Source organism: Lethenteron reissneri, chromosome 28 (genome assembly GCF_015708825.2).
Source record: "Lethenteron reissneri isolate LAM-NWPU_2019-01 chromosome 28, ASM1570882v1, whole genome shotgun sequence".
In the NCBI taxonomy this organism is placed as follows: Eukaryota; Metazoa; Chordata; class Hyperoartia; order Petromyzontiformes; family Petromyzontidae; genus Lethenteron; species Lethenteron reissneri.
This window is the reverse complement of record NC_083806.1, coordinates 5,032,699-5,053,920: the sequence shown is the minus strand read 5'-3', so window position 1 is coordinate 5,053,920 and position 21,222 is coordinate 5,032,699. Positions and strand designations below refer to the sequence as shown.

The 21,222-nt window shown below is 53.2% G+C and overlaps 2 protein-coding genes across 2 annotated transcripts in view; both read left to right on the top strand.

The window, feature by feature from the left end:
• Positions 1 to 6,668: 6,668 nt before the first annotated feature.
• Positions 6,669 to 21,222, top strand: part of LOC133348721 (antifreeze protein Maxi-like) — a gene marked incomplete at its 5' end in the record, with an annotated part of 62,266 nt that continues 47,712 nt past the window's right edge. Inside the window, one exon of the mRNA XM_061561658.1 lies at positions 6,669 to 6,713. Within this exon, the coding sequence (XP_061417642.1) occupies positions 6,669 to 6,713 (45 nt within the window). The remainder of the gene's footprint in view (positions 6,714 to 21,222) is intronic.
• Positions 10,657 to 21,222, top strand: part of LOC133348720 (uncharacterized) — a 76,865-nt gene continuing 66,299 nt past the window's right edge. Inside the window, exon 1 of the mRNA XM_061561657.1 lies at positions 10,657 to 11,511. The gene's annotated coding sequence lies outside the window, so the exon portion shown is untranslated. The remainder of the gene's footprint in view (positions 11,512 to 21,222) is intronic.

The window sequence follows — 21,222 nt, the reverse complement described above, 5'->3', positions numbered from 1 at the left end:
CCCCCCTCCTTCGTCACACATCGTCACAAATCCCCCCCTCCCCCCCTAGGTGCCGAGACGTCATTTATGGACGACCCCTTAACACGCTGCACTAATTTGAGGCTGAGTCGCCCTAGGGGAGGCTCAGGACCGAGTCAAATACTCGTCACTGGCGTTGGTTGGTGGCCGCGAGCCCGAAATCGACCCTGAATGTGCCGGGTTCGTAGCAGAGCGCGCTAACCCCCACCCCCCAACTCCTCCACCCACGCACCCCCAGCACGTGTACACACAAACACACGCAATCGGCGCCCAGTCACACGCGCACGCCAGGTGGCCAGTTTGCGTAAATCACAATGGTGCAAGGAAATCCACGCTACTCTCGATTCACTCATTGGGATTCCAGGGGTATAGAAGCCTCACCACGGGGGGCGGGCGGAGGGAAGGATGAGGGGGTGGGGGCGGCTTTGGGAAGGGGGGAGGGAGTTGGTACGAGAGCAGAGAGTGTTGTTGTGTTATTGCAGGGAGGGCTGTTGCAGTGGATGGGGTCGTTTTTAAATCCTTTATATTAAGTTCGCTTGCTTGCTTGCTTACGACCGTGCAAATCTTTCGGTCGTTTTTTAACCCACTTCCCGTGATCCAATCGAGCTGACATTTTGCACACAGACTCGTTGTGCGTGACAATTTATTTTCGTGAAAATTTTTTTCCAAAATTTTCCACTTTTTAGGAATTTTTTTTTCATATTTAATTTAAAATACCAATGTGATAAAAATGAAACTCTTACTCAAGAAAAACAGAAATGAATAATAAAATAAAACCGATGACACGCATATAAAGGATTTATAGTGAAAAACTTAGTTTTTACGGGTTAATTTTTTGTTTCTTTTATTAGGGTTCTCTCTCAGTGCGCGCGTGTGTGCAAATGTTGGGGGTGCGGTAGTGTGCCGGTTAGCGCGCTGCGCTACGAACCCGGCCATCCGGGTTCGATTCCCGATCAAGGCCAACACCGGTGACGATTATTATCTGAACCGGTCCCGGGCCTCCCCTAGGTCGACTCCGCCTCAAATGAGTACCTGGTGCGGTGTGTAAACATTTTGACTGGAGAGACAAAGGCGGCCGGACGTCGTGCTGGCCACCAACCTCTCGTGCCGTGCCGGCTTTCATAGGTGCCCGCTAACAGCACTTGCCCCTACAGTCGCTTAAGGCTATCCGGGGGATCTTCGTCGTTGTATGCATTTGTCGAGTCAAATCTGGCGGTGTGTAGCAAACATCGCCACTGGGGAGACAAAGACGGCCGGGCGTGGTTGCTGGACACCCACCCCCTCGTGTGCCGTGTCGGCCTTCATTAGTTGCTCCTCGCTAACAGCACTCGCCCCCAAAGTCCGTCTCGTTTGTATTTGCCTTCCTGCTCGCTATTGTCTGTGTCGCTGTCTCCGTGTCGACTGTGTGTAATGTTCGTCGTCTGCGACGTCACGTCTCTATGTTGATGTGTGTATGTTGAACTTCTTTCGCACCGTGCCTGAATGCAGCATGAGCCAGATCAATTCGCTCAGATCATCGATTCCTATAGCAAATTAATTCAGAAAAAAAATCGGTTCCGAGCGTCAAGCGATTTATCGGTAGGCGCTACGCGAGTAGCAGTCCCGTTCCTCGGTCACAGCGAGTTTTTTCCCCGACAGGACCGAGAGATCTCAAGGCACGGACACAGAGACAAGTGGACACACACACACACGACCGGACGCACAAACAGTCGGACGAGCCGGACAGACGGACATACAAAACGGACGGTCCGACGAACAAACACGGCGCAGATAGGCGGACAGGCGGACAATATCCACACTTAGACAGACGCACAGACGCACAGACTCGCGCGCAAGAAGTGAACATTCAGACCCAGAGAAGTGAAGGCGCTGGAGCGCGAGAGTGGCAGAGGCGCTCTCGCACCCTGCTTCTCTCGCCCCCTCACTCCCTCCCCTTGCTCCCTCTCTCTCTCTCTCACCCGCTCCCCTCCCTTTCCTCCCCTCCCTCTCGCCCTCTCTTTTTTTTTTACGATCAGTGGAAACAAGAAGATGCTCGGTGTAGTCGGCGCTTTGCTTCGTTCATCATTTCGTATTTTTTTTATTTTTAAACTTAGCTTTATGTAAACCCCCACATCTCGCTCACTCTCTCGCTCTCTTTCTCGCCCACTCTCTCGCTCACTCTCTCGCTCACTCTCTCGCTCACTCTCTCGCTCACTCTCTCGCTCACTCTCTCGCCCACTCTCTCGGTCACTCTCTCGCTCACTCTTTCGCTCCCTCTCTCGCCCACTCTCTCGGTCACTCTCTCGCCCACTCTCGGTCACTCTCTCGGTCACTTTCTCGCTCACTCTCTCGCCCACTCTCTCGGTCACTCTCTCGGTCACTTTCTCGCCCACTCTCGGTCACTTTCTCGCCCACTCTCGGCCACTCTCTCGGTCACTTTCTCGCTCACTCTCTCGCCACTCTCTCGGTCACTACTCTCTCGGTCACTCTCTCGCTCACTCTCTCGCCCACTCTCTCGGTCACTCTCTCGCCCACTCTCGGTCACTCTCTCGGTCACTTTCTCGCTCACTCTCTCGCCCACTCTCTCGGTCACTCTCTCGGTCACTCTCTCGCTCACTCTCTCGCTCACTCTCTCGCTCACTCTCTCGCTCACTCTCTCGCTCACTCTTTCGCTCCCTCTCTCGCCCACTCTCTCGGTCACTCTCTCGCTCACTCTCTCGCCCACTCTCTCGGTCACTCTCTCGCCCACTCTCGGTCACTCTCTCGCTCACTTTCTCGCTCACTCTCTCGCCCACTCTCTCGGTCACTCTCTCGGTCACTCTCTCGCTCACTCTCTCGCTCACTCTCTCGCTCACTCTCTCGCTCACTCTCTCGCTCACTCTCTCGCTCACTCTCTCGCTCACTCTTTCGCTCACTCTCTCGCCCACTCTCTCGGTCACTCTCTCGCTCACTCTCGCTCACTCTCTCGCTCACTCTCTCGCTCACTCTCTCGCTCACTCTCTCGGTCACTCTCTCGCTCACTCTCTCGCTCACTCTCTCGCTCACTCTCTCGCTCACTCTCTCGCTCACTCTCTCGCCCACTCTCTCGGTCACTCTCTCGCTCACTCTCTCGCTCACTCTCTCGGTCACTCTCTCGCTCACTCTCTCGCTCACTTTCTCGCTCACTCTCTCGCTCACTCTCTCGCCCACTCTCGGTCACTCTCTCGCTCACTTTCTCGCTCACTCTCTCGCTCACTCTCTCGCCCACTCTCTCGGTCACTCTCTCGGTCACTCTCTCGGTCACTCTCTCGCTCACTCTCTCGCTCACTCTCTCGCCCACTCTCTCGCTCACTCTCTCGCTCACTCTCTCGCCCACTCTCTCGCTCACTCTCTCGCTCACTTTCTCGCTCACCTCTCGCTCACTCTCTCGCTCACTCTCTCGGTCACTCTCTCGCTCACTCACTCAATCACTCTCTCGCTCACTCTCTCGCTCACTCTCTCGGTCACTCTCTCGCTCACTCACTCAATCACTCTCTCGCTCACTCTCTCGCTCATTCTCTCGCTCACTCTCTCGCTCTCTCACCCCCTCCCTCCCCTTCCTCTCGCCCTCTCCCCTCGCTCTCTCTCCCCGGGCCCCACGATTCACGCGCTCCGCCGCCGCGTGAATCGTCGCGTTCGATGGCGTCGCCTTCTCCAAATAGCCGAGCCCTTCTCACGCTTCGTGACCACGGCCTATAGCCCATAGATCCCCATCACGGTGGCGGCGGGGGGGGAGACGGGGAGCTTTGCATGCAGATATGAGCTGCCCGTCGGAGGCCGTAGGACTGCGAGATGGGCTGGGTGCAGATGCAGCACTTGTCGTCGTAAAAAACAAAAATTACAAATATTATATAGAAAACAGGGGGGACATAGAGATGGGGTAGGGAGAGAGGGGGGGGGGGTAGAGAGAGGGGGTAGAGAGAGAGGGGAAGGGGTAAGAAGGAGGAGAGCACAGCGTGAAATATTTTGTTAAATCTTTCATTTAAAAACGGGGGGGGGGGGGCACATAAAGCAAAGCAATGAAAAAAAAACCGAAATGATCAACGAAGCAAAGTTCAGACTACACCGAGCATCTTCATGTTTCCTCTGATCGTAAAAAAGAGGGGGGAGAGGGAGGACGGGGTCTGTAGGGGGAGGGGCAAGGGGGGAGAGGAAGATTGGGGCCGGGCGCCACGGTGAGGAAATGTTAACTACCTCGCCTGGAATGCGGGAGGTCGTGGTTCGATCCCGACCATTGACGCCTGCTGTATATTTGGAGGTTGGGTGTCTCTCTCTCATCGTCATTACGGTGGCTAGGAGATGTTAACTACCTCGCCTGGCATGCAGGAGGTCGTGAGTTCGAGCCCGACCCCTGACGCCTGCTGTGGACTTCGGTTTTTCCCCTCCACATTTAAAATCAACATCACGCGTTCAGAGTATTTGGCTGAAATAAATGTCCACGTGATAAGCCCACTTCGTCGACCTATCATTTGTGGCCAGGTCGCTTCTAAAAAAGAGCTACACGGTTCAGTGGGGTCTTACTTGGTAAAAAAAATAAAAGTGTGATGAGAGGATGACAAGGGTGGAAGACGGATGGGGAGAGACGTCACGACTGTTCTAGATTTAAGGATGGTTGGCTGTTTCAGATTTTCATCAGCTGGAAGATATTCCTAATGGGATTCGAGCATATTTCGCATTAATATTACATGTGGTGCATGCGTGTGTGTGTGTTTATTTACAATGGGCAGTGGTGTTGTAGTGGTTAGCACAGTGCGTTACGTATGTCTGTTGAACTTCTTTCGCACCGTACGTCGCCAACCGTGCTTATCGGAGCTGCATGAGGAGTGAGCGAGAGAGTGAGCGAGAGAGTGAGCGAGAGAGTGAGCGAGAGAGTGAGCGAGAGGTGGGGTTTACATAAAGCAAAATTATTTTAAAAAAAATACGAAATGATGAACGAAGCAAAGTGCCGACTACACCGAGCATCTTCTTGTTTCCACTGATCGTAAAAAAAGGAGGGAGATAGGGAGGGGAGGGAGGGAGATGGAGAGAGGTCTGAGCAGGGATGGTGGAAGGAAAGCGTGTGGTTGGCATTGCTGTTTATAGATTTCCATCAGGTAGAACCACGGGGAAGATGGAGCGGTGAGGGGAGGGGGTAACTTTGGGGGGAGGCGGGGAGAGGGAGGTGGTAGATGGGAGGGGGTGAGAATGACTTGGACTTGCACGGAGGTAGGGAGGGGATGGTGGATAGTGTGCGACGACGTGGAGAGATGAGAGAGAGAGAGGTGGAGAGAGAGAGAGAGCACCAACAATTGAAGGCGAAGGAGGCGGGCATGGAGATGTAACTGGAGGAGATGCGGGGTGGGTGGTGGGGGGGTAGGGTGAGAATGGAGACGTGGTGTCGGAGGCGAAAACAGTGGAGACGTGGAGAGAGGAAAGAAGACCTGAGAGCGAGGAGAAGAGAGGAGATGACAGAAGATGGAAGATGAGATGGGGAGCGGCGGGGGTGGGGGAGAGGAAAGAACAGGAGCCGGAGGGGGGTGGGGGGAAGGCAACGGTTGGCAGAGGAGACGAGAAATTCGTCCGGGGCCTTTTAAATCGAGAAGGGTTCTGATAGCCGGGGGCGCAAAGGGTGGTGGTGGTGGGGGGCTTTGTGGGGCTGGCCTAGAGAAGGGGGAGGGGGCTTTTGTATGGGGTCACAAGTCCCCTTGGGTCCCCTTAGCTGCACGATTTCACGGAGTGATTTGTGAAGCACCGTGTGCGTGTGTGTGTGCGGTGACCGCTCTGTTAAGGGGCCTGTGGGGAGCAGTGACGAGGGCGGTTTTGCGCAGTGCAATACACAGACCTGGATACCTAGGTTCACGTCCAGGCCACGGATAACATCAGTACGCGGGTTGACATACTGCATGGATGTGTACGTGCGTGCGTGCGAATCAATAGGTCCTGTTGCACCGCCTTTAAGGACCCTCACTGACCAGAGTGGGGAAGTATGGTCAAACACCCCCCACCCCCCCACAACCCACTCCATGCATGGGCGGGACGGCTGGGGAGGATGCCTTCATCATCCAGCAGTGGATTGACAAACACAAGAGCTATCAATGTAGACGCCGTACATTTCCACAGAGACTCAGAAACCTATACGCATCCTCGTAAACAACGCAACGCTTTCGTCAATAAAAGTGTGGCCTTCAAATTAGAACAAATGTATGCTAGGCGACGTTTCGGACAATGGACCTTCTTCGTAGCACACAAACGGAGGCTATTACTCCGAAACATTGCGAATTCGACGTTTTGTTTTTCATTTTGAAGATAACATTGATAATTACCCACGATGCATTTAGCGGCTTTCAAATTATTAATCTCAAAGGGCTGTACATCGCAGGCTTACAAAAGAAACAACCAAATGAAATGTAACGATGACAACAACCAGTTCAAAAATAAAACCCCCATCAGAATAGCAATAAAACCAAAACTACAGCGAGGAGCATTATCGGTGGGACCCTGGGAAGCCACGACAATAAGGAAAAAGAAGTGGTTCAAAATATGTCACAATCTGCATAAAATCTAATCAATTGACAAATGCATTGGGTTGTTCGTCGTCGTCGTCGTTGTTATTAATGCAGCAGCAGCAGCAGCAGCAGCAACAGCAGCAGCAACAGCAGCAGCAGCAGCGGCAGCAGCAACAGCAGCAACAGCAGCAGCAGCAACAGCAGCAGCAACAGCAGCAGCAGCAACAGCAGCAACAGCAGCAGCAGCAGCAACAGCAGCAGCAACAGCAGCAGCGGCAGCAGCAGCAGCAACAGCAGCAGCAGCAACAGCAGCAGCGGCAACAGCAGCAGCAGCAGCGGGCATCGCCGAATACTTTGGTCAGCAGAGACTCGCAGACCTACTGAGCCACAGAGCTCGGGGTTGCATAAGCGTCCGGGTTTGACATCCCCGTTCGCGGATTCTGTGCTCGGGTGGCAAGCGTTGATGTTGTGTCCGTGATCGTGTCCGTGGCGTTGCGTTGAGCTTCGTTTTAGAAGCGCACTGCACCGTTCTCGTAGTGCTGACCGAGTGATACCCAGAAAAAACTGTGAATATTTTTTTTGTTATTTTACCAGTTAAGGACCACTGAACTATATATCGCTTTTTCAGAAGCGATTTGGCCACAAATGATGGCTCAACGCGTGGAACTTGATGGCAACGAATTATTACTGGTAGGAACCCACTGGTTCCACCAGCACACAGGGGATTATTGTGTCTGTCCGTCCGTCGTGAAGGGAGGGGCTGGGTGGGGAGGGGAGGATGGGGAGGGGCTGGGTGGGGAGGGTGGGGCTGGGTGGGGAGGGTGGAGTGGGGAAGGTGGGGAGGGGCTGGGTGGGGAGGGTGGGGAGGGGCTGAGTGGGGAGGGTGGGGGTGGGATTGGTGGGGCTGGGTGGGGAGGGGCTGGTCACCCCGTGGTGCCCTTATGAAACTCAACGTTTAACCTACTCACGCCGGCTTGTGCCCGCCCTCACAGTCGGGCATATTTTCGGAATACACCACGCCGCCGTTGACCCTGGAAATTGACCGAGCAACCCAACAACGTTCCTACCAGCTCCCTCCGCAGGAAAGTTTTTTAAACGCTGTGTTGTTGATTCTAAATGTGGAGGGGGAAAACCCAGAAGACCCGGAAAATCCACGCGACCACGGGGAGAACATGCAAACTCCAAAATATACAGCCGGCGTCTGGGTCGGGATCGGACCCACATCCTCCTCCAAACCAGGTGAGGTTCAAGTTCAAGTTCATTTATTAGGTATAGCCCTGTGAGCCATTCGGCTCTTGAATCGGGTGCAACCGCAACAAACAAAAAACAAAAACATGAACAAAAAACATCTTAAAGTGAATATGTGACTAAGTGCAAACAGAAAATCCAAGAAAAGACAGCAAAATATTGCAGAAAAAAATCACCGTACACCAACGCTGTGTGCAAAAATCCCAGTGGGATGCAAGTCAACCAACCAACAACAACCACAAGACAACCTAGATTAAGGCCATCAGTCTAACTCTGTTCTACAACAAACAAATATGGTTAAACCATCTCGCCACCGCGGTGCCCACGTGAAATGCTGGGCCAACGTTGTGGTAACGTTAGGCAACGTTAGGCAACGTTGGGCCAACATTGGGAACAACCGCATTCCAGCGTTGGCATGTGAACTGGGTATGCATGTCCGGGTTTGATCTACAAAAAAGGTTGAAGCGCTTTCCATCCCCGCGGATTTATATACAACTATTGTACAAAATCGATTCGGCTACATTCTGATATGTCTCTCGATATAATTAAATATATATAGAACATGGAATATTGTCCACAACGACGCCAACAGCATGCAGAGAGACCCATGCTGACCGTGCATTTATACAGACTTATATAACTCTATAACTTGAATTGTGATTATTCTGGGCAGGCGAATCGATTAAAATTCGATTATTCTTTTTTTGCGTACGCGTATCGATGTTTTTTTTGTCTCATCCGTCTCGTTTGAATTGTTGTTGGGCTCCTTTTATTAAATATCCCACCACCAACACCGCAAACACAACAACAAAACACCCGTGTAGCCTTAACAGACTTTTGGGGCAAGTGCTGTAAGCGAGTAGCACCCATGGAAGCCGTAACGGCCAGCACCACGCCCGGCCGCGTTTGTCTCTCTCGTGGCGATGTTAACTACACAACATCGCACCAGGTACCTTATTGAAGGCTGAGTCGACCTAGGGGTGACCCACCCCACTTGCAAACCCTCTATTACGCATGCGCTGTAGACTTCCGCCCTCTGCCGGCCAAGTGTAAGTTGCAGTCAATGCGCTCACGTGAGTGTGGCTGCATTTGCGTGTGTGTATGTACGTGTGTGTCTGTGTGTATGTATGTGTGTGTCTGTGTGTATGTATTTGTGTGTCTGTGTGCGTGTATGTAATTTTGTGTATGTACGTGTGTGTCTGTGTGTATGTATGTGTGTGTATGTACGTGTGTGTCTGTGTGTGTATGTGTGTGTGTATGTATTTGTGTGTATGTGTGTGTATGTACGTGTGTGTCTGTGTGTGTATGTGTGTGTCTGTGTGTGTGTGTCTATGTATGTGTGTGTGTGTTTGTGTATATATGTGTGTGTCTGTGTGTGTGTGTGTTTGTGTGTGTATGTATTTGTGTGTCTGTGTGTATGTATTTGTGTGTATGTGTGTGTATGTACGTGTGTGTCTGTGTGTGTATGTGTGTGTCTGTGTGTGTGTGTCTGTGTATATTGGTGGGGAGCGGTAGTGTAGTGGTTAGCGCGCTGCACTATGAACCTGGCGACCCGGGTTCAATTCCCGCTCACGGCAAACACCAGTGACGATTATTTGAACCGGTCCTGGGCCTCCCCTAGGTCGACTCAGCCTCAAATGAGTACCTGGTGCGGTGTGTAAACATCGCCGCTAGGGAGACAAAGGCGGTCGGGCGTGGTGCTGGCCACCCACCCCCTCGTGTACCGTTCCGGCCTTCATAGGTGCTCGCTAATAGCACTTGCCCCTACAGTCTGTTAAGTCTATACGGGAGATCTTTGTGTTTGTGTATATATGTGTGTATATGTACGTGTGTGTCTGTGTGTATGTATGCGTGTGTCTGTGTGTGTTGGGTGAGCGGTAGTGTAGCGGTTAGCGCGCTGCGCTACGAACCCAGTGGCCCGAGTTCGATTCCCTCGGTGACGATTATTTGAACCGGTGCTAGGTAGACTCAGCCTCAAATGAGTACCTGGTGTGGTGTGTAAACATCGCCAGTGGGGAGACAAAGGCGGTCGGATGTAGTGTTGGCCACCCCACCCCCTGGTGTACCGTTCCAACCTGCATAGGTGCTACTCGCTAATAGCACTTTCCCCAAGAGTCTGTGAAGGCTATACGGGAATCTTTGTCTCTGCATGTGCGTGTGTTTATGTGTGGGGAGCGGTAGTGTAGGGGTTAGCGCGCTGCGTTACGAACCAAGCGATGCGACATCGATTCCCGCTCACGGCCACCAACACCGGTGACAATTATCTGAGCCGTTCCTGAGCCCTCCCCTAGGTCGACTCAGCCTCAAATGAAGACCTGGTGCGGTGCGTGAAAATATCGCCACTGGGGAGACAAAGGCGGCCGGACGTGATGCTGGCCACCCACCCCCTCGTGTGCCGTGCCGGCCTTTCATCGGTGCTCCTAGCTAACAGCACTTTCCCCAGCAGTCTGTTAATGGTTGTGCTGTATCTGTATCAACGTGTGTGTGTGTGGAGCGGTGGCGCAGTGGTTAGCGCACTGTGTTACAAATATTCAAGAGCGGTCCCTTGGCTTTTCCCCAGGTCGACTCAGCCTTCAATGAGTACCTGGCGCTGAGCGGTTCTCCCTGCTGCACCCCCTGATGAAGTCCGCGCTGACCTTAATCGGCGCTCGCGCGAAGCAGCGCATGCCTCTCTTATCACGCCGAATCTCGCACCTACATCTCCGTTCTGGCGCGCGCTCTCACTCCGCCATCTCCATCACTCCCTTAGCATCTCTCCCTCGCTCGCTCTCGCTCTCTCTCGCTCTCTCTCCTATCCCATTCTTGCTCCTTCGCTCCCCCTCCCTCTCTCTTTCATCCCCCTCGCTATCCACACCCCCCACTCCCAGACACCCCCTCCCTCCTTCTTTCTTTCAGTCTCTCTCTCTCGTGTGTGTCTCTCTCTCCCTCTCTCTCTCTCCCGGCTGCACACACACACACAGAGAGCGTGAGCGTTCAACGGCGCCGCGAATTCATCGGCGCACCATCCTCTGGCAACATCACACACGAGCGCGCTCACTCACATCATTATCAGCGCCATCACCTACATCATCATCGTCGTCGTCGTCCTCCTCCTCAACATCGCCATCATCTCAGCTCTCTACGACGGCTGACAGAGAGAGGGAGGGAGGTGTGTTATATATTTTTTAATTTATTCTCTCTCGCTTCTTTCCAACGATTTTCATTCCCTCTCGCCTCATCATCTCGCAACTCGCCCCCCTCCCCTCTGTGTCTTTTTTTTATTTATTCGTCCGAGCGAGCGTGTGCGTCCGTCCGCGCTGTCGCTCTCGTCTGACCGTCTGCTTCTGCGTCGGACCACGCGCGCGCACACACACACGTGCGCGCGCGCGCTCGTAAGCCACACGCGCACGTAGGTCACGAACGCACACGCAGACACACACGCAGACGACACACACACACAGACGGCACGCGCAGACACACGCGCACGCGAGGAAGCGCTTGCCGCCTCGAATCTGTTCGTCTGTACGGCGGCTCTGACCTAGCCGCCTTCATCCCCGGGAATATTCGGAGCCGGGCTCTCTCGCTCGCTCGCTCGCTCTCGAGGAGGCGTACGGAGAGAGAGGAGAGAGTGAGGAGAGAGAGAGGAGAGAGTGAGGAGAGAGCATCCCTCAGCGTCCAAGGCTCGGCTCGAATCCTTCAACTGCCTCGCTCGGCGACTGTTCCTTGACCGCCGTCTCCGCGCTCGCAATGCGCTGAGTGGAGCGGAGACTCGGCGGCGTGCGAGGTGAGTGAGCGGGCGAGTGAGTGGGCGGGTGAGTGAGTGGGTGAGGGATGGATGGAGGGAGGGAGTGGGTGGGTGAGTCAGTGAGTTAGTGGGTGAGTGAGTGCGTGAGTGGGTGAGTGAGTGAGTGAGTGGGTGAGGGATGGAGGGGGGAGTGGGTAGGTGTGGAGTGAGTAAAATGAGTAAGGGAGTGAGGGAGAGGGTGAGCTGGTGGGTGAGGGAGGTGGAAGACATGGTGGGTGAGTAGGTGAGTCAACGTGTGGGTGGAGGATTAGACGAGGGAGTGGATAGGTGGGCGGGAGGTGGGGGGGGGGGGTGAGTATGTGGTTGAGCAGGTGCGTGAGGGAAAGGGGGAAGGAGTGGATGAGTGAGTAAACGGATGAGTTGGTGAGTGAGTAGACTGAGGGAGTGAGTGAGCAGGAGACCGCATAGCTTGCGAGAGAGTGAGTTAAGTAAGAGGGTGAGTGAGCGGTGAGTGTGAGAATTGGTGAGTAGGTGAGTGAGTGGGTGGGTGAGCTGGTGAGCGAACGGGCAGACAGGTGAGTGAACGGGGCGAGCTGGTGAGCGACAACGAGAGGATGAATGAGACGGTAGGTAGTTGGGTGGGTGAGTAAGTGAGTAAGTGGGCGAGTAAGTGAGTGGATGAGTGAGTGGGTGAGTAAGTAAGTGGGTGAGTGAGTAGGTGAGTGAGTGGGTGAGGGATGGAGTGAGTGTGTGGGTGAGTGAGTGAGTGAGGAATGGATAGAGGGAATGGGTGAGTGAGTGAGTGAGTGGGTGAGGGATGGAGTGAGTGTGTGGGTGAGTGAGTGAGTGGGTGAGGAATGGATAGAGGGAGTGGGTGAGTGAGTGAGTGAGTGGGTGAGGGATGGAGTGAGTATGTGGGTGAGTGAGTGAGTGAGTGGGTGAGTGAGTGAGTGGGTGAGGAATGGATAGAGTGAGTGGGTTAGTGAGTGAGTGGGTGAGGTATGGATGGAGGGAGTGGGTGAGTGAGTGAGTGAGTGTGCGAGTAAGTGAGTGAGTGTGCGAGATGGTGAGCGATTGAGTGGGCGGGTGAGCGGCTGACCGTCTGTACTGTCGAGACGGTGAGCGAGTAGGTGAGCGAATGAGGAGGTGAGTGAGTTCGCGGGCAATCAAGCGGCAGAGTGAGTGAGCGAGTGAGTGAGCGGGAGAGTCAATGAGTGGGTGGGCGACCCAGCGAGTTCGCGGGAAGACGGAAGGGGTGAGCGAGCGGGTGAGTGTGGATGAGTGTGGGTGAGTGGTCGAGTGAACGGCACAGAGGTATGAGGGAGAAAGGCTGGCTGCTTCTGCTGCTGTTTGTTTGAGATACTCTGTCATTGCGCCAATGCCGCTATTGCTGATGCTGCTGATGATGATGCTGGTGCTGCTGCTGATGATGCTGCTGCTGATGCTGCTGATGCTGCTGCTGATGATGCTGTTTGCTCGAGATACTCTGTCATTGTGCCAACGCTGCTATTGCTGATGCTGCTGATGAGGCTGCTGTTGATGATGATGCTGCTGCTGCTGATGATGATGCTGATGATGCTGCTGCTGATGATGCTGTTTGCTCGAGATACTCTGTCATTGCGCCAACGCTGCTATTGCTGATGCTGCTGATGATGCTGCTGCTGATGCTGATGATGATGCTGCTGATGCTGTTGCTGCTGATGATTCTGCTGCTGATGATGATGCTGATGATGCTGTTTGCTCGAGATACTCTGTCATTGCGCCAACGCTGCTATTGCTGATGCTGCTGATGATGTTGCTGCTGATGCTGATGATGATGCTGCTGCTGTTGCTGCTGATGATGATGCTGCTGCTGATGAGCAGCGCGACCCCCCCCCCCCCCGAGTGAGTGGGGGAGAGTGTGACTGGGAGAGAGTGACTGCGGGAGAGTGTGGAGAGAGAGTGAGGGGAGAGTGTGGAGAGAGAGTGAGGGGAGAGAGTGACTGGGGGAGAGTGGGGGGAGAGTGTGAGGGGGGTACGTGACTGGGGGAGAGTGTGACTGGGGGAGAGTGAGGCGATAGTGTGGAGAGAGAGTGAGGGGAGAGAGTGAGGGGAGAGTGTGGAGAGAGAGTGAGGGGGAGAGTGTGACTGGGGGAGAGTGAGGCGATAGTGTGGAGAGAGAGTGAGGGGAGAGAGTGAGGGGAGAGAGTGGAGAGAGAGTGAGGGGAGAGTGTGCAGAGAGAGTGAGGGGAGGACGTGACTGGGGGAGAGTGAGGGGAGAGTGTGGAGAGGGAGTGAGGGGAGAGAGTGATGGGAGAGTGAGGGGAGAGAGTGCAGGTAGAGACAAGAGGAGAGAGAGAGGGAGAGAGAGAGCGTGTTAATCGGAGATTATTATGGGAGAGTGTGAGGGGTAGGGAGAGCGGCGGAGTACGTCACTCGGGGAGAGTGTTCATTGGAGAGTGTTCATTGGAGAGTGTTCATTTGGAGAGTGTTAATTGGAGAGTGTTACAGAAGAGAGAGAGAGCGCGCTCACACAGAGCCAGCCACGAGCGCGGCGCCTTCATATCGAGGGATCATAATGGCCAATTCATGTTCATGATGATTAAGATTATTTCGTATCGTAATTGATGGTGATATTGATGTCGATGCTGATGATGTTGAACGTGCCACTGATGATGGTGGTTGTTTTTATTACGGAAGTCCTGCTGCTGCTGATGATGATGGTTGTTATTATCATGACGAGAGTCTTGCTGATGAGTTTCGATGATGATGATGATGATGATTCTCAGTCGTTTTCAATTCTCTACATTTAACCAATGAGGACTGATACTGCTGCTGCTGATGATGATGATGGGAGCGCGGCTGATGATGGTGATAAACCTCTGTACGTGGGATAGAAACAATTTACATTCCGGGCGCTAACTCACACGCTCACGTCTTCACCCTCAAATGCTAGTGCCTGGCATACATACCCAGTTGAACCAACGTTGGTTGACATTGGACGAACGTTGGAGGCTAACGTTGGTCGGTGTTGGACCAACGTAGCGCCGACGTTGGTTGACGTCGCACCAACGTTAGGCAACGTCAAGGTGATGATTTCCCGCTCAAAAGAGCGATGAAGCCAGTGGTGCCAATTCCACATTCCTGCGGCGAGGGCGACTCTCATCGACCGCTGCTGCTGCTGCTGCCCTCTGCTCCCCGTGGCATCGACGCCGAGGGATGATGGGCTGAGTCAAGCGCCCGCCGCGACTCTGCACTTGTGCCAAAGATAATCATGAAGAGCCCCCCCCCCCCTCCCTCCGTGTGACCTGTACAGATTGTTTGTGCAAGCACCACGCCCGGCCGGCCGGCCGCCTTTGTCTCCCCCAGCGTTGTTTCATAATTTATTTAAGCCCGAGTCTACCCAACGGGGGAGAGAATCCCCAAGACCGAAGCCAATAATCACTCGCCACCGATGGCAGTTTTCGCCGTAGGCCGGGAATCGAACGAAGACAGACGGGTTTTCTCTCGCGCCGTGCAACGCTAACCACTGCGCCACCGCTCCTCCCGTGTAACACTCACGTAGCCCGCGGCGCGTGATGCCACTTGTTACAGATTCCACGTGGGTTCGCGTCTCTCATTGACGAAGAACACGCCATGATCACGGACCCGATATTAACAACGCGGGCATCTCACGCGCACACGCAGCGGCTCTCGCAGCCTGTGGAGGTGGTGGTCTGGACAAAGCTGAGAGATGCTTTTGTACGTTCGCAATGCGCACTCAACCTGCGAGTGGCGTGTGTTCGTGGGGGAGCGGTGGCGCAGCGGTTAGCGCGCACTGCGGCGACCCGTGTCAGATTCCCGCTCAGACTCGATAACGGTGCCAGCGGACATCTCAATCGGCCTTGGGCCTCTTCTGGATCGACTCAGCCTTAAATGAGTACGCGGCGCGGTGGGTGAAACCGCTGACTCCCAATATCTGGGAGCTCGTTGTCCTGTAGACATCCGTGCTGTCGACGCCTTGAGCTGCGCTCTCGTTCACCACACTCGATATATACATTCGCATTGTGTTGTACAGACTCGCGCAGAGACCCAGAGACTCACACGGAGATCCATAGACTCACACAGAGACCCATAGACTCACACAGAGACCCATAGTCTCATACAGAGACCCATATACTCACACAGAGATCCATAGACAAACATAGAGACCCATAGCCTCAGATGGAGATCCATAGACTCACACAGAGACCCATAGACTCAAACAGAGACCCATATACTCACACAGAGACCCATAGACTCACACAGAGATCCATAGTCAAACATAGAGACCCATAGCCTCACAAAGAGACCCATAGACTCACACAGACACCCATCAACTCACACAGAGACCCATAGACTCACAAAGATACCCATAGACTCACACAGAGACCCATAGACTCACACAGAGACCCATAGCCTCACACAGAGACCCATAGACTCACACAGAGACCCATAGACTTACACAGAGACCCATAGACTCACACAGAGACCCATGGACTCACACAGAGACCCCACTGTAGACGCTGTAGCGCGCTGGCTGTGGTTCCACCGTCTGTGCGAGACGATCACGCTCACAGCACCACCACCACTGCCATCGTCCACATCCACTAGGACGAAGCGGTACCAATTTTGACGACCCCAGAGGGGATGATTGGCTGAGTCGACCTCCCACCGAGCCTGCCCGTCGCAAAAAAACTCATCCATCGATCGCGAGCCGACGATTTTGTCTGCAAATTTTGTCTGCAAATTCGCCTCCGACTTGGCTGTGATTCGATTTTGTCCTAGGGGCATTTTTGTTTTTCCTTTGTCCAGCTGGAGGAGTTCAGAAGGGGTTGGAAAGCAATTGGGAGAGGGGGTGAGGTGGGTGGGTGCTGTGACTTTGACCCTAACCCCCTACCTCCTTGTACCCATGTATGCCCTCTACACTCGTGCCCATTTAGTCCGTGGATTAATCCGTCTCTGAGAGAGATGTTTCCAGCGATAACCCGCGAGCACACCAGCTGTTGGGTGGTCGCGGGAGCGGTACAAGTGTGTGTCTGTGTGTGTGTGTCTGTGTGTGTGTCTGTGTGTGTGTCTGTGTGTGTCTGTGTGTGTGTTTGTGTGTGTCTGTGTGTGTGTCTGTGTGTGTGTCTGTGTGTGTGTCTGTGTGTGTGTGTCTGTGGGTGTGTCTGTGTGTGTGTGTCTGTGTGTGTGTGTCTGTGTGTGTGTGTGTCTATGTGTGTGTGTCTGTGTGTGTGTGTCTGTGTGTGTGTCTGTGTGTGTGTGTGTTTGTGTGTGTGTCTGTGGGTGTGTCTGTGTGTGTGTGTCTGTGTGTGTGTGTGTCTGTGTGTGTGTCTGTCTGTGTGTGTGTTTGTGTGTGTGTCTGTGGGTGTGTCTGTGTGTGTGTGTCTGTGTGTGTGTCTGCTGGGTTTGCCTCGTGACCTCCTGCCAGCGTGCGTTCGACACTTCATGTGGCCTCAAGGTGCACTTGGCCTGGCACAAGCGTCGTGGTGACGTCACCGCCACTTAGTGACGAACGGCGGTTGTTGTTGTTGTGTGTGTGTGTGTCTGTGTGTGGGGAGCGGTAGGGGAGCGGTAGTGTAGTGGTTAGCGCGCTGCACTACGAACCTGGCGACCCGGGTTCGATTCCCGCTCACGGCAAAACACCAGTGACGATTATCTGAACCGGTCCTGGGCATCCCCTAGGTCGACTCAGCCTCAAATGAGTACCTGGTGCGGTGTGTAAACATCGCCGCTAGGGAGACAAAGGCGGTCGGGCGTGGTACTGGCCACCCACCCCCTCGTGTACCGTTCCGGCCTTCATAGGTGCTCGCTAACAGCACTTGCCCCTACAGTCCGTTAAGGCTATACGGGGGGTCTTTGTCTGTGTGTGTGTTTATATGGGGTGGGCGGAGGAGCGATCGTGCAAGTTCTGTGTCATTCATTGCAAGACCCCTGGGCTACTGGCGACCCAAGGTGGCCTTTAGATTGGTCCCGACAATGCACAACGCCACCGCACCATCATCATCGTGCTGCCGCTGCCAAACCCCCAATAGTTTGAAATGCGTGGCGGCCCTCACACGCTGATAGTGTCTTCTCGGCGATGGTGGAGTGGTTAGCACGCTGCGCTACGAACCCGTGATACCCGAGTTCGATTGCCTGATCACGGGTCATTGCGTCCGCGGAATATTTAGGATTTTCCCCTGGGGCCCAGCATTTTACCAAGTCCTCCGCTTCCTCCTCCTCGTCTTCCTGCAGTGATGATTATCTGAACGAGGTCCTGGGCCTCCCCTAGGTCGACTCAGCCTCAAATTAGTACCTGGTGTGATGTGTGAGCATCGGCACTAGGGAGACAAAGGCGGCGTGGTGTTGGTCACCCACCCCCTCGTGTGCCGTGCCGGCCTTCATAGGTGCTCGCTAACAGCACTTTCCCCAACAGTCTGTTAAGGCTATACGGAGGATCTTTGTCGTTATACTATTATTAATAATTATTATTTTAACGAGTTGAGAACTCTGCGGTGGAAAATAAGAGACAGATGTCAAATTATGTTTCCCGTTCTCACGATCCTCCTGTACTCGAAGCACAAAAAGTAATTAGCTCTTCTATGAAATAACAAAGAGCAAAGCTAATAATGTTTTGCGAGCTTTTTTTTATATGCATATATTCTGTATTATATATGATGATGTACGATTTAAAGGATGTTCTGCCGAAAGAATTGGTTTGAAAGCAGCGCACAAATTGAAAATCTGGAGCAATTTTAAATGAGCCGTGGTCAATCTTCTGTACTCGCTGCTCCCATCTTTTTAGCATCTCCATCGAGTTTTATTATACTATAATAATTTATTATGATTAATATTATAATAATTATTAAATGTATTTTGAACTTACTCTTCCGCCGTTTCAACTCAACTCAATTGTGTATTCGCTACACGGAAAATACCGTGCAGCCAGTTACCCAACCACCAGCCAGCTTGCCGTTCCACTGCTGGATGATAATTTTTTTCCGCCCGAGGATGACCGCTTGTGTTGCGATCGAAACGTCTATGATATATGATTTTTTGATTTATTTTATTTCACTATTTTTATAACTACGTGACTTTACCGAAAGAACCAAAGAGTAATATATGTAAACTCATTTTGTCAAGGCGCTCTCCTCCTCCCACCCAGCTTAAAATACGCTGCCAAGCTTAGCAGTGTCCATTAGGACGCCGTCTTTCCGACAGCTCGGTTCTTCACCTGAAGACGGCTGTTTGCGTTGTGGCCGAAACGTCGTGAGAATTTTAGGATGTTTTATTTGTATTATTTTATTATTTCCCTTCTACGTGACTTTACAGAAAGAACCAATAATATGAATCCCTGCAGTCACGAAAGCTTTAAATCGAAAAATTCATAAAAGAAGTTCAACAATATTTATTTTTATAATTTGCGGTGTATTTCTCTGTTTTATACCTTACGCATTTGAACAACGGCACGCGATGGCCTACTCGTGAACGTCCAGCAGACGTCACGTAGTGCTCGGTGTTAGCCAGGGCGGCCGCTGGATTCGAACGAGTTTAAATCTCACGTGCAATTAATAATAATAACAATGATTATTTATCTATTTATGCTCGTAATACATAGTTATTTATATAATTTCTTCCGTTCCGTGTTGTCGTTAGCGTCAACGCCACGTATCCCGTGAAACGACGATTCGCGTTCACTGCACACGCAGAGTCGAGTCACCCCCCCCACCCCAACCCCCCCACCCCCACCCCAACCCCCCCACCCCCACCCCAACCCCCCCCACCCCCACCCCAACCCCCCCCACCCCCACCCCAACCCCCCCCACCCCCACCCCAACCCACCCCCCCACCCCCCCCAACCCTACCCCCCCACCCCCCCCAACCCTACCCCCCCACCCCCCACAACCCACCCCCCCCCACCCCCCACAACCCACCCCCCCACCCCCCACAACCCACCCCCCCACCCCCCACAACCCACCCCCCCCAATCTACCCCCACCCCACCCACCCATCCACCCACCCCCACCACCCCCCCACCCACCCACCCACCCCCACCCCGTGAAACCCCTCCGACTCCAAGAACTGAATTCTCACCCCTGTGATGTGGGAGGCAATGATCGCGCCTCAGGGCGAGAGTTCTTCTCGCATCCCACTCCTCGCCGACCCACACAAAAGACAAAGATCCCCCGTATAGCCCGCACAGACTGCTGGGGCAAGTGCTGTTAGCGAGTAGCGCCTATGAGGGCCGGCACTGGCCAACACCACACGCGGCCGCCTTTGTCTCCCCGGTGGCGACGTTTGCACACCGCACCAGCGACTCATTTGAGTCCGAGTCGGTGATCGTCAACACTGTTGGCCGTGAGCGGGAATCGAACTCGGGTGGCCGGGTTCGTAGCGCAGCGCGCTAACCGCTGTGCCACCGCTCACCACCACCACCAACCACGCTCCGTCTTTCCGCGTTCACCAATTTACTCTTCACCTCCCCCCCCATTGCAATACAAATTATTAACTCGTTCCACGCTGCTGCGTGCGCCCGATGATTGTTAAACACGTCCTGCGTGACGCGCTCAGCAATCTACGCCGTTTGAGTTAATAGAGCTGAGATTCAGATTAACGTTGAGACGTTAGTGGTGTGTGTGTGTACACGTGTACGTGTGTACACGTGTAAACACGTGCTACGTGTCCCTGTGTACACGTGCTACGTGTCCTTGTGTACACGCATGTCCGTGTGTACACGTCTGTCCACGTCTGTCCGCACGTGTGTACACACGAGTTCCCCGTGCACGAAGACAGCGTTGAATTTCTTAGCGCGTCACGTGGGAAGTTCGTAACAATAATCGGGGCGTGTGCATCGTGGGGCGAGTTAAAAATGTCTACTTGATCGCGGACTGAATTCGTAAATCGTGGACTGGAGTGTGGGAAAACCCCTGACCATGAGCAAAGCAAGCAAACGCTTAGCCGCCCAAATAGCTCAACGGGGATTCTTGATTCCTTAATAAAGCAAAAAAAAAATGGCCATTCACAAAACCGGCTCTGATATAAATTCATGTAATTATTTGAACGTCAAACTAACGTGAACAAAGCCAATTCATCTCTCTCGCATCTCCGCGTCTGTTGGCGGCGTCGCTCTCATCCCACGACGTCTCCGTCTCGGGACATCTGTGAAAACGGCTGGACATCATCTGTGAAAAAATTAACCCGTAAAAACAAAGTTTTTCACTATAAATCCTTTATATGCGTGGCGGCTAGAGTCCTCTCGTCCTCTGGCTTGAGATGGCTGCCACCTCTGGGTCAGATGATTGCCTGCCACCATTAAGTAATTGGTAATTAAATATAATAAAAAAAATTCCTAAAAAGTGTAAAGTTATGGGAAAAAAAATTCACGAAAATAAATTGTTACGCACAACGAGTCTGTGTGCAAAATGTCAGCTCGATTGGATCACGGGAAGTGGGTTAAAACACGACCGAAAGATTTGCACGGTCGTAAGCGCGCAAGCAAGTGAACTTAATATAAAGGATTTAAAAATAGCTTTGCGGCTCATGGAATTCCTCGAGTATGAAACACATTCCTGCGGAGGGGGCTGATAGGAACGTTGGGTTGCTCGGTCAATGGCCAGGGTCAACGGTGGCGTGGTGTATTCCGCAAAAATGCCCGACTGTGAGGGCGGGGCACAAGCCGGCGTGAGTAGGTTGAACGTTGAGTAAAATAAGGGCACCACGGGGTGACCAGCCCCTCTCCACCCAGCCCCACCCCTCCCACCTCCCACCC